The 15,800-nt window shown below is 47.3% G+C and overlaps 1 protein-coding gene across 5 annotated transcripts in view; it reads left to right on the top strand.

Moving 5' to 3' along the window:
* The first annotated feature begins 2,106 nt into the window (after positions 1–2,106).
* PLEKHM2 (pleckstrin homology and RUN domain containing M2) overlaps positions 2,107–15,800 on the top strand; it is a 38,003-nt gene continuing 24,309 nt past the window's right edge. For 3 of the 5 annotated variants that reach the window (XM_061563601.1, XM_061563599.1, XM_061563600.1), the window contains exons 1-4: positions 2,108–2,864; positions 13,917–14,047; positions 14,264–14,373; positions 15,617–15,716. In XM_061563601.1, the coding sequence (XP_061419585.1) occupies positions 2,805–2,864; positions 13,917–14,047; positions 14,264–14,373; positions 15,617–15,716 (401 nt within the window). In that variant the 5' untranslated portion in view covers positions 2,108–2,804. Of the gene's footprint in view, positions 2,865–13,916; positions 14,048–14,263; positions 14,374–15,616; positions 15,717–15,800 lie in introns of all 5 variants that reach the window. The other 2 variants (XM_061563597.1, XM_061563598.1) reach the window with 1 other exon arrangement.

Genomic DNA, 15,800 nt, shown 5'->3' with positions numbered 1-15,800 from the left:
TGCCACCATCCTGCCCATATTTGATGGCTGGGACACCATCTACCACCTAGCTTCTGAATCTACCTTAAAACTTCCTGGTCCATTATACCACTCCACTCTCCGTTTTATCCTTGACACCCCCTATAAAATCATCATTGCAACCCGTATGTTCAACTTCTTTAGCATTGTACGTAGCCAACCATGCTAATCGGAGGTGCCTGTACGTTAACCTAAATCTGCCTCCATGGAAATCCAGAGATTGTCACTGTTCCGTTTTCATCGCAAAGATCGCCTTAAACATCTGCACTTACCAAAATGACCACTTTGTTCCTCTTAACTCAATCCTGTAGCTTCAGAAGTGACTCCTATTCCCCCCCCCCCCCAAAAAAAACCATTCGCTATAAGTTGTTTGGTAAAAAAAAGTATTTCAGCGTTGCTGATCCACGTTTCTGGAACAGCGTTGGCCCCTCATCTACAGCTTCGTTCCCTGCCTTCACTCCCCCGCTTGATTCCCATATCAGGCCAAAATCACAGCGCTTATTTGCACCTGCGCCTAACTTTCATCTGGCTCCACTTGCTCCCATGTTTTCATTGCCCTTTTTAGATTTGCGTGTTTATGTCACTGTTAGATTAGCATACAGAGCTTACTTGTACGTGTACCTAATACATTTTTCTGCTGAGATTATATTTTCACTGTATTTTTTGTATCCGCGTGTTTATCTAATGACCATTAATCAACCCAGTGTTTGTGCGATACATGTATTTATTTCTTAAGCGCCTCTGGACTCGTTCTCTGCAATTGTTGTTTTAAATGTTATTGCTGTGCTCACGCACCACGGATTTCCCTTGTAAAATAACCGGGAAAATTGGCTAAACGGGAACCATGCGCGTACACAAATCACGTAAACATCAACTCGAAATCGTGATATCGCAGCCAATTTAATCGATTTCTATCTAATCACCTCGATTCCTGGATCGCGTGGGCGGTGTGGGCAGACACCCCGGTCCCATGATCAGTCACGTGCTCCGCGTGTCACCACTGGATCGATTTACCGCGTTAGATTCCTACCGTCGATTCCAAACCCGCATCGCGAGTGCGAGGAATCGGTATGTGTGACGAATCGATAAATCGATACCGCCCAAATAAGGAGTGGCTCTAAACAGCTGCTGGCTGGTGCCAGGCGAGATCGCGGGGAGAGTGCGGGGAGAACTGGGGGAGAACTGGGAACGTGGGGAGATCAGTGGGGGGGAGAAAGGAGTGAGATCAGAGAGGGCGAGACGGGTATTGGGTGAGATGATGGGTGAGTGAGCTCATGATTGAGTGAGCGAGGCAGGGGTTAGGGTGAAGTGAAACCGGGCTGGCGTGGGAGCGCGGGGTTCTATTGAGCGCCTAGATAGGAGTGGTTGTTGTGGCTCTGTGTGTGTGATTCAGCGTGTGTGGTTATTGTGCGAGTCTGTAATTGTGTGTGAGAGAGGAAGTGTCGCTGTGCGTGTTGTTGTTTTGTGAATCTCTGCGGCTGTGTATCGTTGTGAGTCTGTGCACCGAGCATGGCACAGACCCTGTGGTGACGTCACCGCACCTGAGTGGTCTGAGAAGGTCTCCGTGTGTGTGAGTCTCTGTGTGTGTGTGAGTCTCTGTGTGTGTGAGAGTCTCTGTGTGTGTGAGTCTCTGTGTGTGTGTGTGTGAGTGAGTCTTTGTGTGTGAGTGTATCTGTGTGTGTGAGTCTGTGTGTGTGTGAGTCTCTGTGTGTGTGTGTGAGTGAGTCTTTGTGTGTGAGTGTGTGTGAGTGTATCTGTGTGTGTGAGTCTCTGGCTGTGTGTGTGAGTCTCTGTGTGTGTGTGAGTCTGTGTGTGTGTGTGTGAGTGAGTCTTTGTGTGTGAGTGTGTGTGAGTCTCTCTGTGTGTGTGTGAGTCTCTGGCTGTGTGTGTGAGTCTCTGTGTGTGTGTGTGAGTGAGTCTGTGTGTGTGAGTGTGTGTGAGTGTCTCTGTGTGTGAGTCTCTGGCTGTGTGTGTGAGTCTCTGGCTGTGTGTGTGAGTCTCTGTGTGTGTGTGAGTCTCTGTGTGTGTGTGAGTGAGTCTCTGTGTGTGAGTGTGTGTGAGTGTCTCTGTGTGTGTGAGTGTCTGGCTGTGTGTGTGAGTCTCTGTGTGTGTGAGTCTCTGTGTGTGTGTGAGTCTCTGTGTGTGTGTGTGAGTGAGTCTTTGTGTGTGAGTGTGTGTGAGTCTCTCTGTGTGTGTGAGTCTCTGTGTGTGTGTGAGTCTCTGTGTGTGTGTGTGAGTGAGTCTTTGTGTGTGAGTGTCTCTGTGTGTGTGAGTGTCTCTGTGTGTGTGAGTCTCTGTGTGTGTGTGAGTCTCTGTGTGTGTGTGTGAGTGAGTCTTTGTGTGTGAGTGTGTGTGAGTGTCTCTGTGTGTGTGAGTGTCTCTGTGTGTGTGAGTCTGTGTGTGTGTGAGTCTCTGTGTGTGTGAGTGAGTGAGTCTTTGTGTGTGAGTGTGTGTGAGTGTCTCTGTGTGTGTGAGTGTCTCTGTGTGTGTGAGTGAGTCTGTGGTTGCGTCTCGTGATCAGTAGCGGCGCTGGACACAGCGAATCGCACGGCTGGCCACGTACAGTGCGAAAGAAGTTCAACATAGAGAGCCAGGCCGGGGAGCGGGGTCCCAGGACCAGGACCGGCGCGAGCTTGCCCGGGGGTGTTCGGGGTCTCGAGGGTACGGGTTGGGTCTCGAGGGTACGGGTTGGGGTTCGCGGTCTCTAGGGTTGGGGTTGGTGGTTGGGGTTGGAGCCGGTGCTGGGCTGTGGCTTCGGGGCTGCGCCCGCTCCTGGAGCGGAGCGAATGGAGGCCGTGAAGCTGAAAGATCGGATCCTGGAGAACATCTCCTGGTCCATCAAGAAGGTGCGGACCTCCCCCTGGTGACCCCGTGCCACATCTGGCCCGGTGCCGTTGGTGTGACGCAGTGGAGTGTGTTTATTGTGTTCCCTCGTGTTGTGTCCTCGCGTTGTGCGCTGTTGTCGTGTTGCGTTCTCCGCGTCCTGGCGTCTCGCGTTGCGTTCTCGTGTCGCGAGACGTCAACTCGCAGCGCAGACTCCTGAGGTCGGTGTGGAGGGGCAGGTCGTGAGGTTGATGTGGAGGGGCAGGTCGTGAGGTTGATGTGGAGGGGCAGGTCGTGGGGTCGGTGTGGAGGGGCAGGTCGTGAGGGAGCGAGCTCTATTTGCTGTCCGGTCTGCCCACGTTCCTATTTGTTAAACGTCAACTCGAGTTGAATGCCAACGCTGGCTGTGCCAGCCCGGATTTCTCCCGCCGGTCTCGCCGAGTTCACCAAACACGTTTAGTAGTTTTTTAGGGTTTTGATCGTGTAGGAAATGTCAATTACCCGAGAGTGCTGAGCCCTTGTTAACACCAGCAAAATGTTATTTTATAAAGCCATGTAGCTACGCCTAATGTCAAGGAGAGCACATGACGCGTTGTTTTTGAGACGCTGTAGTTTTACTTGTGGGATCCTTGTGCACAGTATCAAGATATTGAATGATAAAAATGGGGCTTAACCCTTACTGGCATAAATACAGAAGGTGTGAAGATGTTCAAACACCAAATAGACACCTTTTATAAGACATCAAGCCTGAATTAACTACACGGACATGTAAAACATGCAAACAAAATATGCTTTGGTACTGCACGCACTGTTCTGGAAACTGATTGGCCTGAACCAGAGGTGGCCTCTTTCATGCCGTTGGCCTTGTACTGTTCGCCTTTTGGCAGCCTTTGGTCCAGCACTGGTCAATGATATGAACGAGCGCAGTCTCCCTGGAGTAGGCTAGGTAGTTTAACACGTAGGCTTTCGCGACCAATATAATCCATAATAGAGGTTTTTGGGTTAGATCGCGTAAATGTATAAATGTGTCGTTAAAACCCGCCACCACCCGACACAGCCAACTGGTAAAGGTTGTCACGTAAACAGAACATGCCAATTCGTCACTAGTCTAGCACGCCGGTGTGTTGGAGAGCCAAGCCACAAAATTTACAAACTGAGTACGACGTTTCACCAGTAATTACAACTAGCTTCATCAGGCGACAGCCAGATGTGGCTGTCGCTTGATGTGGCTTGGCTCTCCAACACACCGGTGTGCTGTACTTGTGACGAATTGGCATGTTATGTTTACGTGACAACCCTTACTAGTTGGCTGTGTTGGGTGGTGGCGGGTTTTAACGACATCTAACCCAAAAACCTCTTATGTAGGCTAGATGGTCGGCATACTGTAGGGGACATCATTGGGGGATGAGGTGATGTGATCTTTGAGTGACAAGAGCGAGGCGCTGCAGGAGTTTGGAAATGGTTGATACGTTTGTAATAGGGCCATATGAAAAAAATTAACCCGTAAAAACAAAGTTTTTCACTATAAATCCTTTATATGTGTGGCGGCTAGAGTCCTCTCGTCCTCTGGCTTGAGATGGCTGCCACCTATGGGTCAGATGATTGCCTGCCACCATTAAGCAATTGGTAATTGGTAATAATTTTTTTTTCCTAAAAAGTCTAAAGTTACGGAATTTTTTTTGACGAAAATAAATTGTCACGCACAACGAGTCTGTGTGCAAAATGTCAGCTCGATTGGATCACGGGAAGTGGGTTAAAAAACGACCGAAAGATTTGCACGGTCGTAAGCGCACAAGCAAGAAAGTGAACTTAATATAAAGGATTTAAAAATGAGAAGAGGTTTTACCCTTTCTGCCAACAATGGGGCCGTAGTTTGCAGGGTCCCTGGGGTCAGAGACAGGTTTTTGTTTCATAGAGGAGTCACTGGGCCCATTTTCATTGATGGAGGGAAAAGATTGGACTGGAGATGGCATCGTGCTTGGAGAAGCCGCAGATGATAGCCGAGGGAGACGAACAACTACTGCTGATGGTGGAACAGCAGAAGAACGTAGATTAACACCCGTGGTGGCAGAGAACTGCTGATGGCGGTACTGTGCCTGCAGTTGCACCAGAAAGCGTTGAGCTTTTGTACCAGCAACCCTGCAGTGCTGAAGCCGCCGTCCTTGGAGAGACACTGGCCGAGACGGCTCATGGCTGAAGGGACGCCATGCTACTCTTGACACTGGCAGTGAAGCTGGAGTGTTGCTGTGAAGAACAACCTTGGAAGAACCTGTGAACGGTGCTACTCCCCTCGCTTTAGCCTGTCTATCATTATACTTTAGACCTGTTCATCACATCTGATCTCACACTGCAAGGAGAGGCCGCTTTTCCCATTGCTGTTTTTGACCCGAGTCTATTCTATGTAACACTCCCCTGGACTCCAGGCGTGCCATTATTCACGCCGCAAAATGCATCGCGGGGCATTGCGGTGACGCCGCATGGCACCAGCTACGTGGTTTCTCTTCCTTCTTCCCTCAGCGTGCGGCTTGTTCTGCCACTCGTTTTGTGCCGAGCGAAGACTTTTGGAATCTTAACCTCTCCACTGTAGGTTCAGCCTCAGCTGCCAAGGGGCGTTCTCTTCTACGAGGACAGCCTGGGAGTGATGCTGTCATTGTCACAGTCCCTATTCTCAAAGCAACGCTCAAAGAGCCAAAGTGATTGCACCTTTAGGTGGTGCTCATCTCCTGTTTACACCAGTGAGTCAGTGAAGGGCAAATTCCACATTCATATGGTGGGGGAGAGTCCTCTGCATTGAACGTTTTCTCAAGTGTTTTTTTTCTATTTTGTGGTCTAAAACGACAAAATGACTACACATGCAGTTCTTGTGAGTTGGTGGTCGGGATAAGGCTGAGAACATTGGTACAGTAATATTCTGATTTACGTCTCTCCCATTTATGTCGTTTCAAAAATACGTGATCACTTTATTCATACCACTACCTGATTTGCGTCGCCTTTACGCACACTTATGTCGCTGACAGCATCGTCCACCCTCTCTCTTATCTGTCGCCTCAGCCTTCGCCTCCACCTACCTTGTAAACTGCTTCCATTGACTTTGTTTCGATATTATTCGTCGCACCTTTCAGTAACGCATTCCTCATGTAAACCGGGGTTATTACTGTACATGCAACGCTACACACCTCTGTGTGCGTGTGGTTAAATTTGTTTTGCGGCATGCACTGTTCGTGTTGCAGTGGGTGTTTGGCTGTGTACAGGTCTGTCGCACGCACACCACTCCCCATTGAGAGCTGAGGGAGGTCGTCGGATGTTTTTTTTATAAACTTTGATGAGGAGGAACAGAACATTGCGGTCATCTTTTTATAGAAAACGCCGGGAGGTTTGGAAAACCGGATCCACCTATTTAAAGCCGAGACTTGTGTCGATTTAACGAATCATGTCACCACGAGCAGTGAGGCGTGGACACAGGCGCGACAAGCTGGTACAAGCGGATAATGAGAAACATGACGTGACGTCATTTCAAACGAGTCGGTGTCCCAGTTCAAATTCGACAAATGCAGAAAATGACACCACAAATCGCTCAATTGGGATTCTACGCAGCAGCTACATCACCCCCTGCTGCGAAAACTACAACAGGTGACCTGAATGCAGCACCATCCCTCGCACCTCTGAATTCGTTCACTTTCTACGAGAGTGAGTGCCGACTGTGTGGCGGTGCGTTACAAGTTGAAACGGAAAACTACGAACAAATCACTTCAGCACAGCTCGTCTGTGCAGATGTAAAACAAAGAGTAACATAAAAAAAATCTTAGCTCATCATTTCCCTGTAGCTCCACGCATGCAGCTCCCCATTTAGTTCTGCCCATTTCTGCGGATGGTGCTTTGCAGTCAGAAGCGCTTTCAGTCCACTGCGGGGTGTTGCAGATTACAGGTGGGAGGACAAACTGCCAATGATCCACAAAATACAGGGAATTGCGTATTATTGGATTGCAGATAATTAAATTTTGCCATACTCAAATAATTGGATAGCCCAGTGCTTGCTTATGTTGTTGAATATTTTCCAAATACAGTTGTAGTGGGTTCTCAGCGAGACAGAGACGACGTAGTCGAGGCACACTTGTTTATTAACCCAAAGGCCAGTAACATAACACTTGAAGGGGTAACGGCCCCTTCACCCGTACACAACAGGAATACACCCCTAGCACTATCCCCGACTGATCTACTCCCAGTCCTCCTCTAAGAGTGCTAGGGGAGGCTATCTGATCTGGCCCTGGTCAAGCGCGGATCCCGGCACCCAGCCAACCAGACCGGCTCTTACAAGAACATCGGTCCTGAGGCTCTAAGGGCCGCACCACTGGCTTGCCCTGCCTGGCCCTGAGAAGGACAGCTTGCCAGGGGAGTTCCAGGGCCTATCTGCCGGTCTTCAGTCTTTGCTGGTTAAAGCTTCACACTGGAACCCGAGCCCTCTGGCTCCCCGCCTTTTATACCAATCGCCACTGAGGGGTGGGGCTATGGGGGATCACAGCGCCACCCATAGCCCCCCAGGGTTAACCGTTGCGGACGTGGATGTAGACACCCCTGTGTGTCCGCTTCCCTTCCCGTAACCACCTCTACACAGTTATAATGTGGGGTGCCACGGTGGTATGCAGGAGGTCATGGGTTTGATCTCGACCCTGACGCCTGCTGTATATTTGGAGTTTGCGTGTCTCTCTCTTGGCGTGTTGATATTTTTCCGGGTCCTCTGGTTTTTCGCTCCCTGTTTAGAAACATGCGTTTATAATTCTAGATTTGAAGCTTTCGTGACTGCAAGGATTCATACTCTTATGTTTTTTTCGGTAAAGTCACATAGGTAAAAAATAAAATTAAAAGTTAATAAAAGTAATAATGGAAATATAATAAATCACGACGTTTCGGAGGCAACATAAGTCTCCGTCATCAGGTGGGACCGTCACAGCTAAAATTACTGCATCAATTGAGGAAAATTCCAAAAGACCAGCCCTTAAATACAAGTTAAGGAGGGAGGGGCTTATCTGAATGTGGTAACCAGTGAATGGAACGTGGGGGTGGTGGGCGGGGCTACAAGAGAAATTGGTCAACGTCGTGTGTAAGAAAACGGAGCTACAAGAGAAATTGGTCAACGTCGTCATGTGCAAGAAAACAATCGGTGTACCTCGACTTAAACCGATGTTGGTTGAGAATCCAAATACAACAAAGCAGTACTGTTAAACGCTGGGGATGTCAACACTCGGTAAAGTAGAAAAGTACCTGTCAAATAAAATGGTACAAATATGTGTAGTTAAATATTTTTTACATGGTTAATAACATCTTTCCAATGATTACTCAGTTTGTACCCATCATCACGGTTGAAGTTATGTCTATGTTTGTATATCTGAATGGCTTCGTGTACAAACCTTTGATGGTAGCCAGAGGGTTTGCAGAGCACCTTGGTCTCGGAAAAAACAATATCGTGAGAGCCCACAGCGTTGTAGCAATGATCGGCAACGGCGGAAGACTCAATTTGGCCGTGTTTCAGATCTGACTTGTGCTCGCGGACACGATCAGATACATGACGTTTCGTTTCACCAATGTAACAATCACCACAGCTGCTACTCGGTTTATAGACTCCAGGGTATTGCAAGTCAGGGATGACATCCTTCACAGATGGAATTAGATCACGGATTTTATGTACTGTACTGAATCGGACTTGGATCTTATGTTTGTTTAGAATTTTGGAGATCTTTATGGTCACGCCTGCTATGTATGGCAACGTGATTGTTTTGATCGGAGTTTCAAGTGGCTGTTTCTGTATGGTGGGAGAAACAGCTTGACGGATGGTACGGTCAGAGTATCCGTTCATCCTGAGGACCCGATGTACATGTCTTAATTCACTGGCCAGGTGGTGTTGGTCAGAAATGCCATGAGCTCTGTGGTATAGCGTTTTGATGAGATAATTATTTTGAGATGGGTGGTGGTGGGAATCAGGTTTCAAGTAGGAATCTGTGTGGGTGGCTTTCCTGTAGACAGAATGTACCAAGGATCCGTCAGGTCTCCTCTCAAACAAAATATCCAAGAATGGTAGTTTGCCATCTTTCTCCACTTCCATGGTGAATCTGATGGATGGGTGTCTGGAATTGATGTGGTCCAAGAAGTGGTTCAATGCTGGGAGGCCATGTGGCCAAATGACGAAAGTGTCATCCACATACCTCTTCGACAGGGAAGGACGCAGGGTGGATGTCTGGATGGCGTCTGATTCAAACTTTTCCATGAACATATTGGCTAGCACTGGTTACAAGGGGGAGCCCATAGGGGTACCCTCATTCTGTTTGTAGAAGGTGCCATTCCAGGTAAAATAAGTGTTGGCGAGGCAATGCCTAACCAGCGCAGGTACATCCGAATTCAATCCATGTTGGACCAAGTCCTCAATTATTGTTAGGGTGTCAGGCACTGGGACTTTGGTAAACAAATACTACATCAAAACTGACAAGGATATCATCAGGTCTCTATGGTCAAGGACATGGTATTTTGTATATGTGGATCGCCTCATGAACTAATCTCACCTTTCTGAAGAGATGCCGCGACTCTAAGGTAATACCAAACGCATTTATACTAACATCTGCTGCTGTAACTTCTTCTAATGTTAAACGAATTCTGTCTAGAACTAGCTGAGCTCTTATCTCAGAGAAAATCAGACTTACGCACACCGATCTTGATCAGTTAGACAAGACTCTCTACAAATCACACTTATCTTTGAGTGCAACAATGTCCACATCAGATTGGGAACATGTAGACAAAATGACTGCCTCTTCAGCTGCCGCTATGTCGACCAAATGTAAGGACAACTTGATTTCCAAATTCAACCGCCTCTCAAACAAGAGACCGGACCCACACGTTGAAAAGTTAGACGTTAACAAAGTCGTAATTAATCACAGTAACAGTTCTATTTCTGAAGGTCTGAAATCCGTTTTAGCTAAAGGACTAAACTTTGCAGTCACACCTAGACACATACCAGTTAATGATATAATTGCCCGAGTAGATGTAGCTCTCAAGGGCCTGCGTCACATTGCTGCAGACGTAGCAAGATCTGAAATCTCTGCAACCCTCAAGCGCTAAGATGCCAGCTAGCAACATCAGCAAAGATAAGCGTTTTGAATTAGCTCAATTAAAAAAGAGGGATGACATTGTCATCCTCTCAGCCGACAAAGGCAATGCCACTGTCATCATGGACAAAATAGAATACAACAACAAAATGCAAGAATTACTCAACGATGGCAGCTATACAAAAATAAAAAGAGACCCCACCAACAGCCTCATCACTAAAACCAACAAAATCATTTCTGATTCAACCGCATTAATTAATCAGACCAAACAGTTCTCGTTGAAACCTTATGCAGCCAGGCCACCAAGATTATACGGCTTGCCAAAGATACATAAAGAAGATACACCTCTTCGTCCCATTGTCTCTACGATCAACTCCCCCACATACAAACTGGCTCGTTTTCTGTCTGAAATCCTACTGCCTTTCACTGGAAAAACCACCTCTGTGGTACTAAACTCTACTGACTTGGTATCGACAATCAAGGGGATTTCCCTGTCCCCAGACTACCTGCTTGTCAGTTTTGATGTGGTTTCCTTATTCACCAAAGTTCCTGTACCTGACACCATCGCAATCATTGAAGACTTGGTTCATCAAGGACTGAATGCTGGGGTACCCCCCCTGGTGAGACACTGCTTAACCAATACATACTTCACCTGGAATGGAACTTTCTACAAGCAAACTGAGGGCACCCCAATGGGCTTCCCCCTATCTCCGGTTGTAGCCAACGTTTTCATGGAGAAGTTTGAGACTGACACCATCCAGACTGCCACTCTACGCCCTACCTTATGGAATAGGTACGTAGATGACACTTTTGTCATCTGGCCACATGGCCGACCTGCTCTAGACCAATTTCTCGACCACATCAATTCCATACACCCAGCCATCATATTCACCATGGAAGTCGAAAAAGATGGCAAGCTACCCTTTTTGGATGTCCTAATTTAAATGAGACCTGATGGTTCAATGAGCCACTCTGTCTACAGGAAAGCCACCCATACGGATGCTTACCTAAAACTGGATTCCCACCACCATCCATCCCAGAAGAATTCCCTCATCAAGACTATACCATAGAGCCCAATGCATATCCGACCAGGAACACATTGTCAGTGAACTCAAACATGTACGCCAAGCTCTTAAGGCTAATGGTTACTCCGACTACACAATCCGCAAAGCCATCACTCCAACCATCAAGAAGGATCCTGTTGAGGAACCTTTCAAGACCATCACCTTAGCCTACATTGCTGGGGTCACAAAAAAGATATCCAAAATCCTGATAAAACACAAGATCCAGGTCCGATTCAACACATTACATGAAATCCGTGATCTAGTCCTGTCTGTAAAAGATGTGGTTCCAGACATACAGTACCCTGGCGTCTACAAACTAAGTTTCCTCTGTGGTAGCAGTTACATTGGAGAAACCAAACGACATGTCTCGGACCGCATCCGTGAACATAAAGCAGACTTGAAACACGGGAGGACAAACACCTCGGCTGTGGCAGATTACTGTTACAATTCAGTGGGCTCACATGATATTGACTTCTCCAAGACAGAGGTTCTCTGCAAGCCATCTGGCTACCATGAGAGATTCATTCATGAGGCGTTCCACATATACAAACACAGACAATTTCAACCGAGAAGATGGATTCTGGCTTAGCAATCATTGGAAGGACGTAATAAACCATTTCGGATCTTAACTGATTGTGTTCACGTTTACGGTGACTTTCAGACCGCGTTCCACTCACTGGCATTGTATTCTCCGCAGGGAATGGATTCTTTGCTTCGCTGCAAGTTTCCCCTCACTATTCTCCCATTGACATATTTCGTTGCTTCCTCTTAGTATCTTTCACACGACGGTCAATGGTACAGTGTATAATAACAAATAGTATAAAATGTATATGCTTAATACAATGTACAAAGTAATATATAGTATCGTAATTGTATAGTGAATATACAGCAGTGTGATATACATTAGGGTGGGTAGAATAATACATAGTGTAATATTACAATGTATAAGGTTTAGGGTGGTTTATAGCAATACAGTATATAATTTAATGTTGGGTTTGTCTATGGCAGTATATAGTACGGTGTAGACTCGTGTGATGTAAGAGGATAAAGTTTAGATGGAAGCATATTATATTTTTTACGACGTAGAATTGTAATGTATTACTTACTGTTAGTAACTCAGCTTATTGTAGAGTATATTTAGTATACTGATGATACTATGTAGTTTATACTTTAGTTGTTTACGTGTTGGTTTTAGTTACTGCAGCTACATACTATTAAAACTCCTTCCCTTTATTAATGCTACCCCTATCCCCTCCCTTTGATGCTGCTAATCCTGCATAATGCACGGGCATAAGTAGTACTAATCACATACCTGCATTTCCCATATCCCCTCCCTTTGATGCTGCTAATCCTGCATAATGCACGGGCATAAGGAGTACTAATCACATACCTGCATTTCCCATAAATAAATTCCTCTTGATATGCGCCCTTTCCCCCCCTTCCTACCCAGCTTAAATATATGCTCCAAGCATGGTGCTGTTTCATTCAGACGCTGTCGCCTCGACAGACCTGGTTTTCACCTGAAGACGGCTGCTTGCGTTGTGGCCGAAACGTCGTGAGAATTATTTTATTATGTTTTATTTTTATTATTTTATTACTTCCCTTCTACGTGACTTTACCGAAAGAACCAAGAAGATGAATCCCTGCAGTCACGAAAGCTTTAAATCGAAATTTAAATAATATCGTTTGGTCTTTCATTTACAGATGGAGTAGGTGTGTATCAATTCAGGTTGTGAATATAAAATAATAATTTTAAAGCAGATTAACTTTGAGCCAATGTTGTTCACACACGGAGAGAACAATAGTGGGCCAATTTTGGAGCCTTGAGGACCTCCCTTAGTATTAAGGAGTAGTTTGAAAAAAAAACCTATATAGTTTCTGTCCCCAAAGATAGTTTGAAAACTGTCCGATTGATGTTTCTCAGATCATGCTGCGGTCTTTCAATCTGAAAGTTGGGTTGCATTGCCATCTGCTTTGATTTTACACACAGCCTTGGAATTGATTTTTACGGAGACCTGGTAGCAGTGTTGCTGTGTTGAACTTCAATACAGTAACCTGCACTGTTTTGATAATAGGCCCAAGGCTAACTGGTAGACACGTCTGGTGGCGACGTCCTTTGGCAACGCGAGCTGGCAGTGATATATTTAAAGATTAATAATGAATGTTTTAAAGTTATGGCTCCACCTGCCCCTGTAGTGTACTGGTGATTGTGCTGCCTTTATTGCAATGACAGAAATGGAAGCGGAGTCATTGGAGTGCGGTAATATAATTTTGTCATTCACGAAGTTGCAAACTCATGTTGACCGGCCCAGGGAACACATCGCTCGCCTGTATTCGGGCCGGAACGATGCATTCATTCGTTGATTAATATCAAATCTCCGATACCTGCATTGTGTCAGGTGTGCGATAATCAGTATTGTTCTATCACAAGCTCACGTGATGCCTGCAGACACTCCATAGCATCCATTAAGAATCTCTTCCACAGAGCTATCGGCAAGTCTACTCAGTTTCACATACTCCTGTACCACATCAGCTCCATCACTTCTGCAGCCCATGCCGCGCCCGTTTAGCTCCTTCTATTTGGCCAAACAAAAGCTGCTTGGGCATGCGGTGGCTAGGCATGCGCGCTACATGACCCAGCCAACACAGCCTCGCCTGCTGTAAGAGCTCACTGATGGGACCATGTCCAGATCTTTCAAGGATCTGTAAGCTCTTCGCACAATCCAGTCTGGTTTAGCCCAGGATGGATCGTAGACTGGCCAGCCTGAATGTTTCGAGCTAGCTGGAGCAGGTGTTATTGTAAATGCATCCATGATCCATGTTTAAGCAAGCAAATTCTGGTCTGGTTTTGACCATCTTGGTCCTATCAGCAGTCTGCACTGCTATATGAGTCAGTCTGTGTGTCTGTGTGTGGGTGCAGCTTCAAGGCAGCTTTGTTCCCTGCCAGCGCGAGGAGGAGGATGTATCCGTGGACAGCCAGCCGACCGTGCGCAACCACGACCGGCTGCTACATCGCGTGTGCGAGCACCTGGACCACGCGCTGCTGCACGGGTCCGTGAGTGTGAGAGTGTGTATCAGTGAGTGCAGTGTGTGTCCGTGAGTGTCAGTGTAACTCAGTATCTGGTGCGGTGTGTAAACATCGCCACTAGGGAGACAAAGGCGGCCGGGCGTAGTGTTGGTCACCCACCCTCTCGTGTCCTGTGCCGGCCTTAATAGGTGCTTGCTAACAGCACTTGTCCATTAAGTCTGGTATGTGTGTGTGGTCAGGTTGCAGCACATCCCTGCCGGCTACTGGCCGCTGGTCATGCACTTCACGCGCTCCGATGCGGTGGCGACGATCTCTGCCCTGCATCATGTGACCACGAGCTTGGGCCGGAGTGAGTTCCCGCGGTGTCACCCGCCAGGATCGATCACGAACCGGCGCGTTCGGCCACTTCCACATGCGTGCTCTCCATTGTCCTGCAATTGAGAGGAAACCAGAGAACCCGGAGGAAACCCATGCAGAACAGGGGGAGAACGTACCGACTGCTCGCACACTCGCCGAGCTGGATCTTTAACGTCCACTGTAAAGCAGACGGCTTGTAGTCATTTTACGATTAATGCACCCACAGTGATAACTAGGGCAGCCTGCCGAGTTGGAGCTGCGAATCTCTGAAATAAGGGGCGAACATGCTACAGCTTAGCTGCATCACCACCCGGATATAAAAAAAAAAAAAGTTTTTTCTTTTTCAATTTGACGATATCATTTTATTTGACTATTCACGCTGGCAACGACGCACGAGGGGGTTGTTGGTCAGTACCACACCCAGCTGCGTTTGTGTCTCTAGTGACAATGTTGACACATCACACAAGGTAATCATTTGAGGCTGAGTCGACCTAGGGGAGGCCAAGGATTGCTCAGATATTCGTCACCGGTGTTGGAATTAAACTTGTGTCATTGGGTTTATGATGCAGTGCACGCATCTCACTCTCTGTAGAACAGGGGGAGAACATACTAACTCCATGCAGAGAGGTTCCCAAATTAGAAATAGAACCCAGGGCCTTCTTGCTTTGAGGCCGAGTGTTATCACTGCGCCACCACCTTTCTGCCCAAGATGATGTTGCAGCATCACATTAACCTGTTATCTATGTGGTTGTCTTGATCATCAGCAATGGGTAGTCAAAAGGCTGGCTGGAAGTGGACCTGGCTACACCACCCTATTGTGTGCCGTGCCAGCTGTCATATGTGCTCCTTAAGAGCACTTTCCTCGAGAGTTCATTAAGGCTATAGGGGAGATCTTTATCTTGTATCTGTGTATGCGTGTGTGGTGTTGCAGTAGTGCAATGGTTAGCACGCTGCACTATGAAGCCGACGACCCGAATTCGATTTCCGCTCAAGGCCAAGACCAGTGACGATTATCTGAACCGGTCCTGGGCCTTCCTGGGGTCGTCTCAGCCTCAAATGTGTACCTGGTAGTGCGATGTGTAAACATCGCCACTCGGGAGACAAAGCCATCCGGGTGTGGTGTTGGCCACCCACCCCCTCGTGTGCCGTGCCGGCCTTAATTTGTGCTCGTATGCCCCAACAGTCTGTTAAAGCTATACAAGGGACCTTTATGTTTTGTGTGGTGGTGCGTTCAGGCCGCGCGTGGCTGTACCTGGCGCTGAACGAGAGCAGCCTGGAGAGCTACCTGCGTCTCTTTAGTGAGAACCCGGTGCTGTTGCGTTCCCACTACAGCGGGTAACTCGCTCACTTGCACACCCCCACCACGCACTTCCGAGCCATGATGACATCACCAAGGCTGCCACTTGCCACTGAGTCACT

This window comes from Lethenteron reissneri, chromosome 31 (assembly GCF_015708825.2).
Source record: "Lethenteron reissneri isolate LAM-NWPU_2019-01 chromosome 31, ASM1570882v1, whole genome shotgun sequence".
Lineage (NCBI taxonomy): Eukaryota > Metazoa > Chordata > Hyperoartia > Petromyzontiformes > Petromyzontidae > Lethenteron > Lethenteron reissneri.
This window is presented reverse-complemented; position numbering and strand designations above follow the sequence as displayed.